The 19,092-nt window shown below is 38.5% G+C and overlaps 1 protein-coding gene across 1 annotated transcript in view; it reads right to left on the reverse strand.

Moving 5' to 3' along the window:
- The window catches only part of LOC127442559 (adhesion G protein-coupled receptor L3-like), a 332,967-nt gene that overhangs the window by 60,355 nt on the left and 253,520 nt on the right, over positions 1–19,092 (reverse strand). The window contains exons 11-12 of the mRNA XM_051700690.1: positions 12,821–12,859; positions 194–377 (exon numbers count right to left, since the gene is read on the reverse strand). Coding sequence (XP_051556650.1) covers positions 194–377; positions 12,821–12,859 — 223 coding nt within the window. The remainder of the gene's footprint in view (positions 1–193; positions 378–12,820; positions 12,860–19,092) is intronic.

A 19,092-nucleotide genomic window follows, 5' to 3' on the forward strand; every position in this document is an offset into this window, starting at 1 on the left:
AAAATAACTAAGGCTGTTCCAAAAAGTAGGAAGCATTTTAATAGCTTAGCAACATGTTAATGCCAAACTCTGTTGGAATCAATTAAGTCGAGTCTCCTGTGCGCTTCGTGTGATGAACGCTTTTTGTACGACAAACAAGAGATCTGTGATTGTGGTGATCTTAGAGATAACGTATATCTGAACAATGACTTACGTATATTTTCTGTGTTTTCTTGTACAACATCGGTTTTAAGCAGGTTGTCGGCGAGAACAAAGGCGCCCTGCTCTACGGTGTCCAGCAGCATGGTTGCAGCCCGGAGCTGATCGCTCACTGAGAGCTCCATCCAGGCTGTCCGTGTCTGCGGCTGCAGCAGGTTATTCACCGTCTCCACCATGGCCTATGGAAGCAAAATAACAAAAGTGTTTAGATGCAGTTAGCACATTGCTAACAAATATTTGATTTGTAGATACTTGAAATCCACTTGCTAATGTGACAAGTAGTCACTGCTGTGCTGTTGTAGTTAATTGCAGCCTTCATAGTATAAGCTGTGGATTTTATGATGGATTTTACACTTGCAATTAACATCACTAGCACTGCAATGCAGAATGAGGTCTGGACCAGAGCTAAGCGAAATTCATGTAGGCACATTTAGCACGCTAATGCAGCTGAGGCTAGAGAAACGTCATGGTTAAAATGATAAGTGATGGTGTTTCTGCTTCTGGTTTTCTGTGTTGGCAGATATAAAATTATTCAAATAAATTACAATTAACCAATCCGATACTTCCCAACTACCACCTATAAGATCCAAGAAGTGGCTCTCTACAAAAACACTGTGCTAAAATCTGCACATTCAGATGCGAGCCGCATAGATGAGCAGTACAGCTACAACAGATCAATAAATCTTTTAATAATGTTTGACCTCCATCATTAAAAGCTCATCAATCCAAATTCTAACCACCACCGCCATTTAAACATTTAACATGCTACAGACAAGAAATGCAATCAGAATGCTGAGAAGCTAAAGCCTAAACACATGCAGTGAAACTTCTAATAAACGCTTGGAAATTCCAGTTTGCCAGAATGCCATTTGGAAAGAAATGTGCCCCTGTATAAAAAGAAGAGAGAGAAGATGAAAAAAAAACTGAGGTTTAAGAAACCGTCAGCTCTCACTCGCATCTTCACAGTGAACTTTCAAGAGATGCTTCAGTTTGTGCTCACTTCAAAGAGGCTTTGCGGCCAAGGCTAAAAGTTTACAAGCATGGGATTTTTTTGAGATTCGAGCGAAAGCTTCATTTTCAATGCATGGCATTGAGCATTTGAGAGCACAAACAATACAGCACTTTCTACAGGAGGAGAGGTCCAATGAATGCGGTATACCGCACACGAACTGGGTGAACCCCATGGCTCTGAGGGCTTTTGATCAATAAAGTGTGAAAGAAAATGTTGATTTTAAGATGATAAAACGTACAGGCAGAACAGAGCACATCTGTCTCTCGAAAGATGAATTGTGGGTATTGTACTAGGGTTGAATGTGTATGTATATGTAATCCTTTTTTTTTTTTTTTCAAATTATTTATAGAGAGTGTAAGGTCAGATTACCTTTTGTATTTCATTTACCCATTGTTAGTTGTTAATATATTTAAACAATTAGACTTTTTAAAGAACATCTCCAGTGACACAAATCAGATTTTAGTTAGAGGTTGGTTGGTTGGTTGGTTGGTTGGTTGGTTGGTTGGTTGGTTAGTTAGTTGGTTGGTATCTAGCTTGCCGTTGGCTTGTGGTTGGTTATCTGTTTGGTTAATTAGTTAGAAGTTGGTTAGATAGTGGTTGGTTGCTTGGCTGGTTAGTGTCTGGTTGGTTGGTTGGTTGGTTAGTTAGTTGTAAGCTAGTTGGTGGTTGGTTAGCAGGTTAGTGGTTATCTGCAGTAGCATAGGCAGAAACTTTTGGGAGTGTGAGCTAAAAGAAATGATCGATTGCGTGAGCTCTGTAAACTCTTTATTTATAGATTAAGACATTTTAACCATTTATGGACCAATTTTAGTAATTTTATTCCCAGAAATGAAAATGTTGGATAAAAATTAAGGAAAAGGGTATTGTCTCTATTTCTCCACTATGGTTTACTGTCAGTAGAATTACTTTTTTTTCTCTGATTGTGTCACTGCATCGCAACTCTACTCTCATTAAAGTGGGGGGAAAATGACGGTGCTGCGATAGCAAGGTAAGAAAGGAAAAGGCTATCAAGAAATCAGGCGCCGTATTCACGACAATTTCCTTAAGAAAAAAAAAGGTCTTGGGATAAATAATCCAATAAGAAGTCCCTAAGAATGTTCCTAAGTGCAATTTTTGAAAAAATCTTATGAATATTTTCTTAAGAATAAAATGAAAGGCTTTGTCATTGTCTGATTATTCTAGCGTGCTCACAAGGTTGCCTTGTCTAACGCAACAAATTCAATACTTCAGCACTGATAAATCGTAACGATAAATGTATCTATCTATTAAACTTTTTTTTTTTTAAGTAGAAAGCACCTCACTATTATTCTTTGAATGTAAATGCTGGATACTTCTACGAACACTGAAGATCGCGCAGAGAAAGCACTATATTGAATTGACTTGCATGATTAGTCACCACATTAAAAATTAAGTATCAAAACAATATTTATTGTTTGAAATTCATGATAAAACTGAACGCGCATCTCATCGCCACATTGGGTGTTTACAGTGTGAATATAATGAGAGCAATCTAGTTGTTGTGGTTTTTTTTTTGTTTGTTTTTTTGAGCTGCTGTTGTTTCTAAGGCTTTGATGCTGACATTATCCAGACCAACAACATCTGACGTTAGTGGTTCGAGGCCAGCAAGCTTTTGGCTTTTGGTGGAATAGGGGCATAAGACAATGATTGGGTGGGCCTGAATACAAATGGGTGGCACTTGCCCACCCAGGCACACCTGTGGCTATGCTAGTGGCTAGTTGTTTGGTTGGTTGATTTGTTAGTAGTTGGTTAGCTTTTTAATAGTTTGCTGGTTAGCAGATTGATTGGTTAGCAGGTTAGTGGTTGGTTGGTTGGTAGGTTGGTTGGTTAGCCATTTAGTGGCTGGTTGGTTGGTTAGCAGGTTAGTGTTTGGTTGGTGGGTTGGTTGGTTTGATGTTTGGTTGGTTGATTAGTTAGTTAGTATGTTAGCTGGTTAGTTTAGTTAAGTTAGTTGATTGATTATAAAGTCAGTGGTAGGTTAGCTAGTTAGGGCTTGGTTGGTAAAATGGTTAGTTTATAGTTGGTTTAATGAACAACTTGAAAAGCCATGGAAATTCATTGGTCAAAGGTGTGCGAACCCTGGATTGTGTATGTGTGTGTGTGATATTTTCTTCTTGATGTCATGAGATGAACAAGTATTACATTAACACACACATTAAACCCATGTACAATGCCCACAATTCATCTTTTGAGAGAGACATACCTGTTCTGCCTGTACGTTTAACAATTTTAAATCGAAATGTTCTCTTTCAAACTTGGGGAGAACTGTCTGCGAATAACGACTTAAATTTCAGTCTGTTCCCCCACAAAGGTTATTTAATCGCTAGGTTATTAAACTACTTCCTGTTGCACCTCGTTAAAGGAATGTTCTGGGTTCAATACAAATTCAGCTGAACCAACAGCAGTAGTGGCATATGTTGATCACCATGAAAAAATGTTTGTCTCATCCTTTCTTTTCATTAAAAAAAAAAAGCAAAAATCTGGGTTACAGTGAGGCACTTACAAAATGAGTGAATGGGGGCCAATTTTTGAACATTCAAATACTCACTGTTTCAAAAATATAGCCACAAGATGTAAACAATATGCATGTTAACATGATCTTAGTGTGATAAAATCACTTACTAACCTTTTCTGTGTAAAGTTATATCCAATTTTACAACTTTGTTGCAATGACGTTGTAATGTCAACAAACTCTAAAATGACTGTAAAATTTAAACAACTTTACAGCTCAAATAATATATGAGTTTGAACAGAAGAATTAAAATAAGTGCTTTTATAAAATGTTTACAGCTTCACATTTCTGCCTTGAAACCCTTCAAAAATTGTCCCCATTCACTTCTGTTGTAGCCTCACTGTAACCTCGATTTTTGCTTTTTTTAAAGACATTTTTTGTGGTAATCAATATTATGCCACAAATGCTGTCGACTGAGCTTAACTTGTATTTAACCCGGAATATTTCTTTAAGACACAGTGTAAATATTTCAGTAGCATGCAGAGGTTAAAGCCATACACACATCTGGGTAATTACCACTCTAATCTACTCTTGCACTCTGGGTCTAAACTCAACTATTCTGTTTTTTGGACCAGTGCTAAACTCTGTAATCCAATTCAGAGCTGAACCAGATCAGGCAGTGAAATTGGGGCAAGCTGAACTGGTCCGATCCAGTCTAAATCATGGCTTATGCAAGTCCGATACTTCCAGTGTTGCAGTCAATGCAAGGAGCTTAGTGCCTGACCCCAGATCAACCTCAAACCCTCACAGAGAACACAAGCAGATTACACAATGATCCCAGGACAGTCTGAGCACCAGATAAACATCACCGTTCCAAAAACTGAACACGCCAAACACACTCTAATGCATTCCAAAATATAAATCACCATGAATCATGTCATGAACAACACAACATAAATATTCATATAGAATATATTTGGTGCTGATTGTAGGTTCACAATTAAGTTAAACATCTCAATTATGAGTGATGTATGCAAATGAATAAGATAAATATATTTATACACATACATACATATACTTGAAACATTGTTATTAACTATATATACATATACATATATATACACATACATATACACACACATATACATATATATATATATATATATATATATATATATACATATACTGTATGTATATATAATATATACATATATATATATATATATATATATACATATATGTATATATATACATATATGTATATATACATACACTATATTGCCAAAAGTATTTGCTTCCATGGCCACAGGTGTATAAAATGAAGCACCTAGGCATGCAGACTGCTTCTACAAACATTTGTGAAAGAATGGGCCGCTCTCAATCGCTACAGACCTCCAAAGTTCATGTGGCCTTCAGATTAGCTCAAGAACAGTGCGTAGAGAGCTTCATGGAATGGGTTTCCATGGCCGAGCAGCTGCATCCAAGCCATACATCACCAAGTGCAATGCAAAGCGTCAGATGCAGTGGTGTAAAGCACGCCGCCACTGGACTCTAGAGCAGTGGAGACGCGTTCTCTGGAGTGATGAATCACGCTTCTCCATCTGGCAATCTGATGGACGAGTCTGGGTTTGGCGGTTGCCAGGAGAACGGTACTTGTCTGACTGCACTGTGCCAACTGTGAAGTTTGGTGGAGGGGGATTATGGTGTGGGGTTGTTTTTCAGGAGCTGGGCTTGGCCCCTTAGTTCCAGTGAAAGGAACTCTGAATGCTTCAGCATACCAAGAGATTTTGGACAATTCCATGCTCCCAACTTTGTGGGAACAGTTTGGGGATGGCCCCTTCCTGTTCCAACATGACTGCGCACCAGTGCACAAAGCAAGGTCCATAAAGACATGGATGAGCGAGTTTGGTGTGGAAGAACTTGACTGGCCTGCACAGAGTCCTGACCTCAACCCGATAGAGCACCTTTGGGATGAATTAGAGGGAAGACTGTGAGCCAGGCCTTCTCGTCCAACATCAGTGTCTGACCTCACAAATGCGTTTCTGGAAGAATGGTCAAAAATTCCCATAAACACACTCCTAAACCTTGAGGAAAGCCTTCCCAGAAGAGTTGAAGCTGTTATAGCTGCAAAGGGTGGGCCGACGTCATATTAAACCCTATGGATTAAGAATGGGATGTCACTTAAGTTCATATGCGTCTAAAGGCAGATGAGCGAATACTTTTGGCAATATAGTGTGTGTATATATATATATATATATATATTATACACACACCGATCAGCCACAATATTAAAACCACCTGCCTAATATTGTGTATGTCCCCCGCGTGCACCAAAACAGTGCCAACCCACATCTCAGAACAGCATTCTGAGATGCTATTCTTCTCACCACAATTGTACAGAGCGGTTAACTGAGAGACTGTTGTGCATGAAAATCCCAGGAGATCGGCAGTTATAGAAATACTCAAACCAGCCCATCTGGCACCCATCCTGGAATTTTCATGCACGACAGTCTCTAGATTTGAAAGAGAATGGTGCGAAAAACAAAAAACATCCAGTGAGTGGTAGTTCTGTGGACGAAAACGCCTTGTTGATGACAGAGGTCAACGGAGAATGGCCAGACTGGTTTGAGCTGACAGAAAGTCTATGATAACTCAGATAACCACTCTGTACAATTGTAGTGAGCAGAATAGCATTTCAGATTGCACAACATGTCGAACCTTGAGGCGGATGGGCTACAACAGCAGAAGACCACGTTGCGTTCCACTTCTGTCAGCCAAGAACAGAAATCTGTGGCTGCAGTGGGCCTACCATTTGTGTACCTCAGCAGAATTCCAGATTTGTCAGACCAGGCAATATTCTTCCAATCGTCTACTGTCCAGTTTTGGTGAGCCTGTGTCCACTGCAGCCTCAGTTTCCTGTTCTAAGCTGACAATAGTGGTACCCAGAGGGGTCTTCTGCTGCTGTAACCCATCCGCCTCAATATTCGATGTGTTGTATGTTCAGAAATGCTTTTCTGCATAGAACTGTTGTAACGTTGTTATTTGGGTTACTGTCACCTTCCTGTCAGCTTGGACCATTCTGGCCATTCTCCTCTGACATTCTCATTAACAATCCGTTTTTGCCCACAGAACTCCCGCTCACTGGATGTATTTTGTTTTTTTTAGTTTTTGGCACCATTCTGAGGAAACTCGAGACTGTTGTGTGTGAAAATCCCAGGAGATCAGCAGTTACAGAAATACTCAAACCAGCCCATCTGGCACCAACAATGATGCCACGGTCCAAATCACTGAGATCACATTTTATCCCCATTCTGATGGTTGATTCAAACATTACCTGAAGCTCCTGAACCACATCTGCTTGATTTTATACATTACACTGCTGCTACATGATTGGCTGATTAGATAATTGCAAGAATAATTAGATGTACAGGTGTACCTAATAAAGTGGCCGGTGAGTGTGTATATATATATATATATATATATATATATATATATATATATACACACACACACACACACATATATATATATATATATATATATATATATATATATATATATATATATATATATATATATACACACACACACACACACACACACACACTTGTAACATTGTTATTAACTATATAAAAAATTTTTGTTGTTTTTTTACTAGCAAGAAGTACTTAGCTAATATGTGTGTTTGGAATTTCAACGAGTACAAAATTAATCCTGGATATTTGTAATTGTGTTTCAAATAGGTGTGAATGACAGATCATTGGGCAATTCTACTAGTAAAAATGCAGTTACAGATTTTCCAAAAAGTCAGCTTTTTTCTAGTTGAAATTCCATTTTTGACATCAAGCATGGGCATTTCTGCAAGTAATGACATAATTTTTGTATCTAGAATTAGCATTTGAACTAGTGAAAATTCAATTATTATCTACAATTCATATCCTGCACGTGATTACAAGTAAATTCGGCTTGCCATACCACAACACCCTAGAAACTACACAGAAGCACCCTGGCAACCACCCACAACAACCCAACATTTTGGCATTGATTTTAGCAGAGCCAAGAACCATTCACGTTTTCTTTATAAAATGCAAAAATCGATTTTCTTTTAATCTTTCACCACTTGCTCTCACTCACCTTCATTCTTTCTTTCTCTAATGCTTTTAACTCATGTAAACTGAGCACAAACACACACACACCCTCTTATGTTCACATGATTATTAAATCTCTCTTTGATCTGACAGCACTAACACTTCTGCTTTTGAAATATAAGCGCTGCGTATGATCTATTTTTGATGCCGTTTCTTCAAAAAAGTTTAGACTGACATTCACTCTCGTATCCAAAAAGGTAAAAAATTACTTTATTACTGCCAGCAGTTCATTCTGCCACCTGCACTGACACTATAATGTCAGTATATTTTTCAAAGACTGCTCAAAAAGAGTTTAACTGGTGCGTTTTTGCCAAAATATAAACACTTATTTGTTCCCCCCAACATACAGTGGCATGAAAACTATTTGGACACTTAAGACACATTTAAAAAATATATAAAATATGAATGTTTGCAAATGCTACTTGCTGTGATGTTTTGTATCCAATGACATTAAAGGGATAGTTCACCCAAAAATGAAAATTCTCTCATCATTTACTCACCCTCATGCCATCCCAGATGTGTATGACTTTCTTTTATCTGCTGAACTCAAATGAAGATTTTTAGAATACTTCAGCTCTGTTGGTCCATACAATGCAAGTGAATGGGTGCCAACATTTTGAAGCTCCAAAAATCACACAAGTCAGCATAAAAGTAATCCATACGACTCCAGTGGTTCAATCAATATCTTCAGAAGCGATATGATAGGTGTGGGTGAGAAACAGATCACTTTTACATTCTTCTTCTTGTGTTTTTGGTGATTCACATTCTTCATGTATATCACCCCCTACTGGGCAGGGAGAAGAGTTTCATGCAAAAAAGTACTCAAATATTGATCTTTTTCTCACCCATAATATGGATTAAAACGCTGGAGTCGTATGGATTACTTTTATAATGCCTTTGTGCTTTTTGAAGCATAAAAATGTTGGCACCTATTCACTTGCATTGTATGGACAAACAGAGCTGAGATATTCTTCTAAATATCTTAATTTGTGTTCTGCAGAAGAAAAAAAAGTCATACACATCTGGGATGACATGAGGGTGAGTAAATGATGAGAGAAATGTTATTTTTGGGTGAACTATTTCTTTAAGTTTTGAGTACTTATGATGTGACAAACATTTTTTAGCATATTTATAGTATAGAAATACACATACTGTTTTTTTTAATGTATTTTTTAAACCCAATTTGGAATGCCCAATTCCCACTACTTAGTAGGTCCTCGTGGTGGCGCGGTTACTCACCTCAATCCGGGTGGTGGAGGACAAGTCTCAGTTGCCTCTGCTTCTGAGACAGTCAATCCGCGCATCTCATCACGTGGCTTGCTGTGCATGACACCACGGAGACTACCAGCATGTGGAGGCTCATGCTACTCTCCGCAATCCACGCACAACTTACCATGCGTCCTATTGAGAGTGAGAACCACTAATCGCGACCACGAGGAGGTTACCTCATTTGACTCTACCCTCCCTAGCAACCGGACCAATTTGGTTGCTTAAGAGACCTGGCTGGAGTCACTCAGAACACCCTGGATTCGAAATCACGACTCCAGGGGTGGTAGTCAGGGTCAATACTTGCTGAGCTACCCAGGCCCCCGAAATACACATATTGTTTAATATTTTGTCATCTAACGCAGAAACATTTAAACACTTTATAAGAGTGGTGTAAGGGTCCAAATACTGTAAGCGGACTTCTAGACTCAACAAACTGAATAATATACAGAGTAAACGCCAATCAAATCTAAACAGGCTTTATCTTGCGGGACCACAGCGCTCCAAGATCCTACCAAACAAATAAAAGTCTTTCCTTCAAAACAACAACTGATGCACATCAGTTTGTTGCAGGCCGTTAATTGATCGTGAAAGGGCATCAACAGTTACAACATCAAACCGGTTTCCTACCCGTAATGCTCACTCAGTTTAGCTTTTGTTTCTGAACACGGTGAAAAACAAAATCTATTCTTAATATTGGATCAGATCAGGTATTGATCCATCACAGTTATTAATAAATAAAGCACTGCACTGGTGCACGAAACAAAAATAATAAAACATTGCGGCACTTTTCAGCACTTTTCAAAAACACAAGTCTTAACGAATATGACTGTATTTTCTCTCCTGCAGTCATCAACTTCTGAGCAGTGACAGCAAATCCATTGATTTACTGTATATTGAGTTACTCACTGAATTCCTTGCATATCATCTTGAATAATAAACACATGCTTTTGTCATTCTTATTTAAATTTTGATAACTGCAGAGCATGAACAACCCACAGACTAATATGCTAATATGGTAACACTTTGCATGCATATTCCCATTGTCAAGGGTTTATATAGGGGTTCATTAATGACTTATAAGTCATTAACAAATGCAATACAGGGGGCCTGGGTAGTTCAGCAAGTAAAGACACTGATTACCACCCCTGGAGTCACGAGTTCGAATCCAGGGCGTGTTGAGTGACTCACATGGGGTAACCTCCTCGTGGTCGCTATAATGTGGTTCTCGCTCTCAGTGGGGCACGTGGTGAGTTGCGCGTGGATGCCGCAGAGAATAGTGTAAAGCCTCCACATGCGCTATGTCTCCATGGTAACGTGCTCAACTATTCGTAATTCATAATTTGTCAATATGCTGTAAAAATAGATTATTATAGTGAGATTAAAAATAGGGATTATGTCATTTTCTTACAGTCCGCTTTGTGTTTATATTCATTTCTGTAAAGTCTTGACTTGCTTGTGCTTTCACCTTCCTTTTCACATTGATGTCAAAAGAATAGTGCCACTCTGAGCTGTCCCAATTAACCTAGACCTAGTTACCTAAAGACCTCGGCAAAAACACTTTCCAGGCGCTCATTCACAGCATGTGTCATATAATAAAGCCTGATGACCATTAAACCATAATGAACTTTATGTACATGGGTAACTAATGCTGAATAAGTGTTATTAAGCATTTATAACGTGAGTTAAAGTCTCACTTTTGGTAAGTACTGCACAAAAGTCGCTCTTTTTATGCATGTTGTTATAACTGCATATCAATGACTTATAATGCATTTGTAAATGAATTATTAGTCATTAATAAACCCCTTTATAAACCCTTAATAAAGAGAACATTAATGTAAAGAGGCTACATATTCTTGCTGTTGTTTCTTCTTTTGTTTACCCGAGAGCAATCAAACACACAAGATCAATTCATCTGAAAAGCAGGCCATCCATTTCGCTCTGATAGAAGACATCTTTACGTTTTAACCCACACATTTCTGAGTTATCTTCTGCACAGATTTGTCCTTTTTCTGTGCAAGAGCAATAACATGCATGCAGCTTACAGGGTACATTAGTCATAAGTCAGATTTGTGATACTCTCTGAAGGACAAACCATGTATAAAGCATTGGGAACAAGGTTGAATCTTACTCATAAATGTCAAAGTGAGGGATACTGTTATCAGTGTCTTTGGTAGTAGTCATGACCCCACATGCTAGCCGAGATCAGATGAAAATATTCAGCGCCCGCGCTCTGATCTGACTGACTGACTGTGAGTCTCGCTCATCATTCAGGGCATACAGACATCCATATGTTCATAAGTCAAGAAATGTGATCCTTGATGGGTCAAGATAGATGTTGTTCACCAATAATAGGCATGCCGATTATTTTGTTCTGCACGGAAGGCTTTATGTGACATCCAACGCATGCGGGGAAGGGAGAGCATTACATGACCTAATGGGGGTGCATGCAGAGCTCGAGCAAAAAGCTGCAGGCGATTGTTGATTTGAGACCAGCTGTGCTTTCAAAAGCCTTAATTGCTGAAAAAAAAAAAAAACAATGAACTTCTAACCTAACCTCTCTAATGTACTGTATAACAATTTAGTCAATAGTACATTTAATACAAATAGTAAAAAAAGCAGACCTACATCTAAAACAGGCATGGTTCCATTAAAAATGAAAATGATGTCATTATTTACTCTATTTACATGTTGTTCTTGTATGGCTGGCTTTCTTCTGTGAAAAGTAAATGGTGTCCCTAACACTTTCCATAGAAGAAAGACATGAAGACTAAATGAAATATTTTTCCTTTTTTTGGGTGAGCTAACCATTTTAAATACCAAAACACAACAAGCAAAGCTGGTCTTATGCAAACTATTTATGCAAAAAAAAAAAAAAAAAAAAAAAACACATAATTATGGGTAAAACTGAGGCCATGAACAAAAGCAGTGGATCCACTTTATATTAGGTGTCTTTAACTACTATGTATGTACTTAAGCATTTGATACAATGTACGTACTTATTATTTACATACATGTTGATGTATTGTACTTACAATTAAAGTACTTGTATTTAATTACATCTGTAGTTACACTGTTAACCTTACCCATAACCCTAACCCTAACCCTACTACTAAACCTACTTGTACAATAACTCAACTTTAGTAGCAGAAAATGTGAATCTTGTGAGAACACTGCAGAACAACTAGTTATACAATAAATACATTGTATTGTATATATTTTAATGTTAGCACACAGTAGTTAAAGACACCTAATATAAAGTGGGACAAAAGCAGCTCTTCCTCATCAACAGAAATGACTGGCATTGTAACCACCATAGACATTGAGGAAGACACGTCCTGGCAAATATTTAAAATAGCAGTCGACCGATATGGGTTTCTTAATGGACTGTTTCTGAAAACCTACTTTTTTTCTCTTTTTTTTCATTTTACTTAGAAAGGGAAATAATTAAATAAATGTATCACGCTATTATCAAATATGTCATTTGACTGTAACCATGGACAGCTCGGACTGTAGGAGGCATCTACTCGTGTCTAAGCTATAATCGGCAATTTGTAAAGTTGGAGGTAAAATTTTGGTCAAGGCCTCAAATGACAACAAAATGACCTTTTAAAACATGATCAACATACAAATGAGGAGCAATGCACAAGCTTATACCAACAGTACCATTGAAACACCAGGAGAAATGAGGATGAAATGGTTGTAAATATAAAGAGAATAAAATACCTGGACAAAATATCGACATGATCGCTCCCTTTTCTGCAGCTGAAAACCCAAATGAAATGAGTCACTTTAGTATCAAGCATAACATTTGAAACACATCCGTTACCTTGAAGCTTCATAAAAAACATCCAACTTAAACTCTTGAGAAGTAGATAAATAATTCACTTTATTCTGCAAGCATGAAAAGGATCAAAAACATCAGCATCTCAGAATCGCCCTGTTAAAAATAGCAGATTAGAGCTCCATGAGTTCCCATTCTGGTCCAGACAGGTTTATGTTGGTTAGGTGCTTATCTAGATGATGGGTCAATAAAAACTTAACTGGTGAAGCTGGTTGACCATGGTAGTCTTGAATCCAAATTTGCAACACATTTTAATTCCATTCTATGCCAGAAAGATGCCAAAAATGAATGTGAGCATGGCCAGGTCTAAATCTTTAAATATATTGTTATTTGCTTTTATTGCGAGCTATCGGTTAACATTAACCAATGTTCACATTAGGTTCCTAAAACAGAAGTTGGAACACCAACCAATACAGTACAACCAATACAGCGACTGACATGCTGTGGTGTGAATGAACAAGACTCAAGAGTAACAACTCCATTCCATGCACGTCTTGTGTGTTTTCACATTTAGACAGAGAAAGAAAGAGAGGTGAGTTTCTTTTTAATCTGATCCAGGCTGTCTCGGAGGAGCTGGGATTCAGTTTGACAGGTTGTGATTGCAGTCGTGATTACGTGCTAGCGCATTAGCGCAAAAACTCTTCTTGGTCACTGTGGAAACAAAGTGCAACGAGAGGCCCACATAGAAATGAGTGTGTGTATGTCATGAATTATTGAGTCTTGGAAAGGAGGAGGAGGAAGAGATAAAAATAAATAGCAGGCAAGTCTGTCATCCCGTCACTGGCAGTGATCAGGGCCGCATTACTGCACGGGCTTACCTGCGCTTAAGCCCCGGGGCCGACAGCAGCAGGGGGGCCCCGAACTCTCGGTCGTAGTATTTTCCCGTCGACGTTCTCGGTAAACAGAGAGGGTGCACAACGGCAAAACCCATCCATGTAGCACATGATCTGACGACTGACAGGGGCCCAGTGAAACGTTAAGACCCGGGGCAGTCGCACTAGGTTCAATACCCACTAACAAGTTAGTTCCTAAGCTAGTATGCTAAACTTTAACTTGATAACTGAAGAAACAAAGGAGGAGAAATGTTTATTTTGACCATTTACAGCTTCAGCTATACATGAAATATGACAATTTAAAAGCTGTTAAAGAGGTCATGACTAGTGGTCGACCAATATGGGTTTTTTAATGGCCGATGCCGATATCCAGAGAGCAGGGTGGTCGATAGGCCTATACAATGCCGATATATCACACAATATAATAAACAAACATAAAATTGCTAACCCCCCAATATATATATATATATATATATATATATATATATATATATATATTAAATGGTAGATAGCAGTTTCTTCAGATTTCTTTTTAGTCATCAAATTTATTATAATTTATTTGCACATAAAGAAATTGTTAATATATTAGGAAGAAGGAAATAACAGTACACACAGAAGTCCAGCAAACATGGATGGCATGTCCATATTAGCAATCGCATTTACTCAAAAATGATCAAATCAAACCAATTGTACATGTAGTGAATAGTGAATAAGACATTTACTTATAGCACACATGACACGCTTTTACCATGGTCTGCATCCGAAAACATAGGCAACTGACTTGCTACCTTGCTGCCTAATCAGTTAATGGCCTAATTGACATCCGTTTTGAATGAATGGAACTCTTAAGGAAACTGGTCTCCGAACAGTTTGAAAAGCACTTTATTTTCATCGTACCTCCATATACTGCCTCCGGCAGCAGCATTTTCCTAGTTTTGGATGCAGCCTTGAAGTTGCACTTACGCGCACGTGCGGATCCACCGGCAGCAATCTCCTGACAGATTAAACAGCCTGGATCGCCTACTTGGATTGTCACAGATGGACCCTCATGATTTGTGAATGAGAGGAACTTTTGATCCTGAAGTTTTTTTATTCTGGCTGATAGAATACGCGTTTCAGAGGAAGATATTAGATGAGCATTCGACGGGAAGAAAACGCTGGATTTTCACGAGGTTCGTGAATTACATCTGTTTAAACGAGGTATCTGCACATTTGCAAATGGTATATAACAGAAGTTTTAGTGATATTTGCCTTTTATCATTAGAAACGAAAGTTAAAAGTGACAGGGAACTGCTGAGGAGAGGCTGAAGGAATACATGCTTTAGAGGTAAATAAATGAGCGCTCCACAAGATGCTGGATCTGCTCAAGTTGTGTGAGGTTGGTTTATTACATCTGTTTTAACAAGATATGTGCATATTTGCACACGGTATATGATATTAGTTTTATAGATATTTGCAAGACAGTTAAAAGTTACAGGGAACTGTTGAGGAGAGAGAGGGAGAATGAAACAGGCGAGCACTTTAACATTATGAGCTCAAACGCGTCTACCGCAGCTCTGATATGTGTACCGTTTAAATGAGATTGTGTTGCACACTGGTCTATTATTGTAGTTACACGATGGCACGTAACAACAAAACAAACTGTGACTGGTCATTTACATGTCTCAGTTGCTTCACATGAAAGCATGTGATTTTCAGAACCCTCAAGAAAAAAACAAATCGGCCAAACGGGAAAATGTATCGGCTGATGCCAATAAATAAAAAAGTCAGAATATCGGCCAATTTATCGGCCTCAGCGATATATCGGTCGACCACTAGTCATGACATGAGGAATCAAAATATCCTTGATATTTTGACATATAAGAGGTCATTGTACTATAAAAAACATACTGTAAATTTTAGAACTCAAAGCTTCAGTCCAAAAAGAGCATTTATCATTTCCACCCTGTGAAAACTACTTGTTTTGAAATCGGCTACATTGTAACATCACAGTGTAGTGTCATTTGCATAGTCCCTGCCTCCACAACAAGCGTAATCGTTGCAGCCGGTGAGTTGACAGAGAAAGCGGCTGGGATACTGCAACACTGAAAGGGGTACTACTGTAGCTGCGAAATGAGTAAAGTTATGTCCCCAGACGTTGTTGTGTTCCTGGTTGTGGAAAAACTGTATCTCTGCATAGCCTTCTGAAGAATCCCAACACTAGAAATAAGTGACCAATTCAAACGAAGTTCCTGAACGTGTCAATGTGGGATTATAAATGTGGATTCTTTTGAGAACCAAGGATTCAGGCAAGAACCTTGTACTTTATAGTAATAGTACACAATAGTAATGCCGGTGAGTAACAAGTGTAATTCTTTTCATGTGCCTGTATTTGTTTGATATGTAAGATAGGCAGCCATTTTTAAATCGCGAAATAAACCATGATCATGACTCCAAAGTGGAGCGGATCATGCTTATTATGCATGCTTATGCATGGTCACTTACCAAGGAAATACATAATTCCTCGCAATATTGATTTGAGATTAAATGATTTAAATATGGCAGAAGAACACAAAGCGCAACAACAAACAATGGCGAGTTTAATGGTAGTAAGGATGCCTGCTTTCTCAACTGTCTTGTATTAGCCATGATATCCCACATTTTGGCGAAATGAACGCATCGGGACGCCCATTTTCCCGTATTTAAGCAGTATTTTATGAGAGAGATCCTGTGAAAAAAAATTCACAAACATTATAAGTGAACCTCATGGAAGAAAAAAATATGCATGTTATGACCTCTTTAACTGTCATATTTACATTGTTCAGGCAACCTTGTAAAGTTATTTTGTAGGATTTCTAATTAGGCACTGAAAAGAGTAATCATTAAAGTCAATCTTTCAGGCAATAGAATTGCTTTGGTGTCGAAAGGGGATATGATTCTGACTGAAATGCTCTCCATTTCTGTATACTTTGGAAAATGGTAACGTTATAAAACTGAAAAGAGTTTTCAAACATAAACTGATAAGTGTGGATGTGGCCAGAGTATATTAAAATTTTTAGCAGTTTAGATTATTTTGACAAAACTTTTGGATCAAACATTTCCTCGCTGCATCTTAGATTTTTATTTTTTTTTTATTGTGTAACATCTCTCCATGTGAATTAAAATATATTTTTCTCTGACTGTCCTTAACTGCATAAGTGCAAGTTATAAAGAGTAAAATAAATAAATTACCTTAGGTTTCAAAATTAATCACGAGGACACACCAAGTGATTATTAACACAGTGTTCATTTTCATATTTTTTTATTTTTATTTTAGTCATAAGTTTTGCCGATTTGGCATGCCCAATTCCCACTACTTACTAGGTCCTCGTGGTGGCACGGTTACTCACCTCAATCTGGGTGGTGGAGGACGAATCTCAGTTGTCTCCGCTTCTGAGACAATTAGTCCGTGCTTCTTATCATGTGGCTCGCTGTGCATGACACCGTGGAGACTCACAGCATGTGGAGGCACATGCTATTCTCTGCGATCCACACACAACTTACCACGCACCCCATTGAGAACGAGAACCACTAATCGTGACCACGAGGTTACCCCATGTGACTCTACCCTCCCAAGCAACCGGGCCAATTTGGTTGCTTAGGAGACCTGGCTGGAGTCACTCAGCACACCCTGGATTCGAACTCGTGATTCTGAAGTATTAGCTACTTTTTAGAAGTTACGCTAATGTGATTTCCTCACGTTTAGACAGTTTAAGACATTGCGTTAAATGTAGCGCGTTTTTAATGAAATGGCATATTCACTTGCACGTAACTTCAAGTTCAGCTGTTCTTTCGCTTTATTATCTGTGCAGATGTAAGTTGTAGTATGCCGTAAATATAGCTGATTAATTTCAAATATATAGGAGTGAGGTAATTAACTCGTTCGTAAAGTTCTGGAGGAAGAGCGCTGTGGCCTTCGTGGGCACGAAACATGCAATGTGGAATATTGCCTGCGACTGACCGCAGGCATCTTCAGAAGCACCTGCTGCAGATCACAGCGTGCTTGTGCAGCTGAACCCATTACATTCACACTTTAGCGGTTCACGTTAACGCCTCTTCAGCTTTCCTGATCTGTAAAGTGTCTTGATCTTGCCCTTCACCTTCTAAATCCTCTCCGTCTGTCAGCTAAGCCCGCTGTTGCGCTATCAAAGGAATCTATCTGTCCACTTTACTCGGCTGCCGTTCGGTGGAGTGTGTCAAAAGGATGGTGTCCAAAGCGGGTGTGATGGAGGTGCCATGTGTACATCAATGCAGTTGCAACCCATGAACAGTGTTTGTTTGAGGTTCCTTTTCGCTTAGGCTGCTGAGTCAGTAGAAGAGCAGCGAGGCAGCGCACTAGGGTCTGGAATGGAGTCTTTGACTTTATATGTGGTATTGTCAATGGCAACTGTATTGATGTCGTTTCAGTCCAGGGCAACGCTTCTACATTCACAGCAGCTCAAATCTACAGCTGTGAAATTTTAAGGCAAGCCCAGTTGAAAATAACTGCTGAACCCCATCATCTTAATTAGTATTACAGTGGTGGAGAGTGTGATGGCCTCCATCAGAGTGTGTGACTGTCACAGTCCCGTTTAGGAAATTTACGCTGGTGTGCGTTTGCCTGGCTGCTAGTGGAAAGTGAAGTCTGCAGAAGCGTGGGTGGAAACGAAGTGTGAATTTCGCAGAAGACAAATGGAAACAGGTGTTTGTGTTTAACTGTTGGGCATCTCATTCACAGAAATTACAGTCTAACGATTTTAAAATCCATCCCCAGGTTAATTACTTTTAATTAGCAAATATTAAAATTCTACATCAATGAGGAGAAACCCAGGACAGAATGCGAGCTTATTCAGGGTCCAAAATTAATTTGGCTGGACTATCCCACCCAATAACATTCTTGAATGCATTTTAGATCAGTGAAAGTGTATAAGGGGTGCCATTTCTAAAATTTCCAATATAATTAATACAAAGCAAGCCCCTACTAATGGTCCATTAAAGTCTCTCTGGGAGGATGACTTAAAGATGACATTTGACAGTGATACTTGGGATTAATTTTTAGCTGTTTTTTAAAGACATTTTTGCCACATTAAGAGACCCCAACACCCTGATAACTTTATTTGGTCTTTTTTTTTTTTTTTTTTTTTTTTCGGAACATGCTTTATTGGGAAAATATTTGATTAACAACTTTAGAGATTTAGATTATCGCATTCTCCAGCCTGTTAGCCAGAAGTCTTATACTTATTAATTATAAACAACCATCTCCACCATTCTATCTTCAATTGGTTTTGGACAGCGTGATCTCATGAATATTACGGGACTGTGGC

The sequence above is a fragment of the Myxocyprinus asiaticus genome, chromosome 1 (assembly GCF_019703515.2).
Source record: "Myxocyprinus asiaticus isolate MX2 ecotype Aquarium Trade chromosome 1, UBuf_Myxa_2, whole genome shotgun sequence".
NCBI lineage: Eukaryota > Metazoa > Chordata > Actinopteri > Cypriniformes > Catostomidae > Myxocyprinus > Myxocyprinus asiaticus.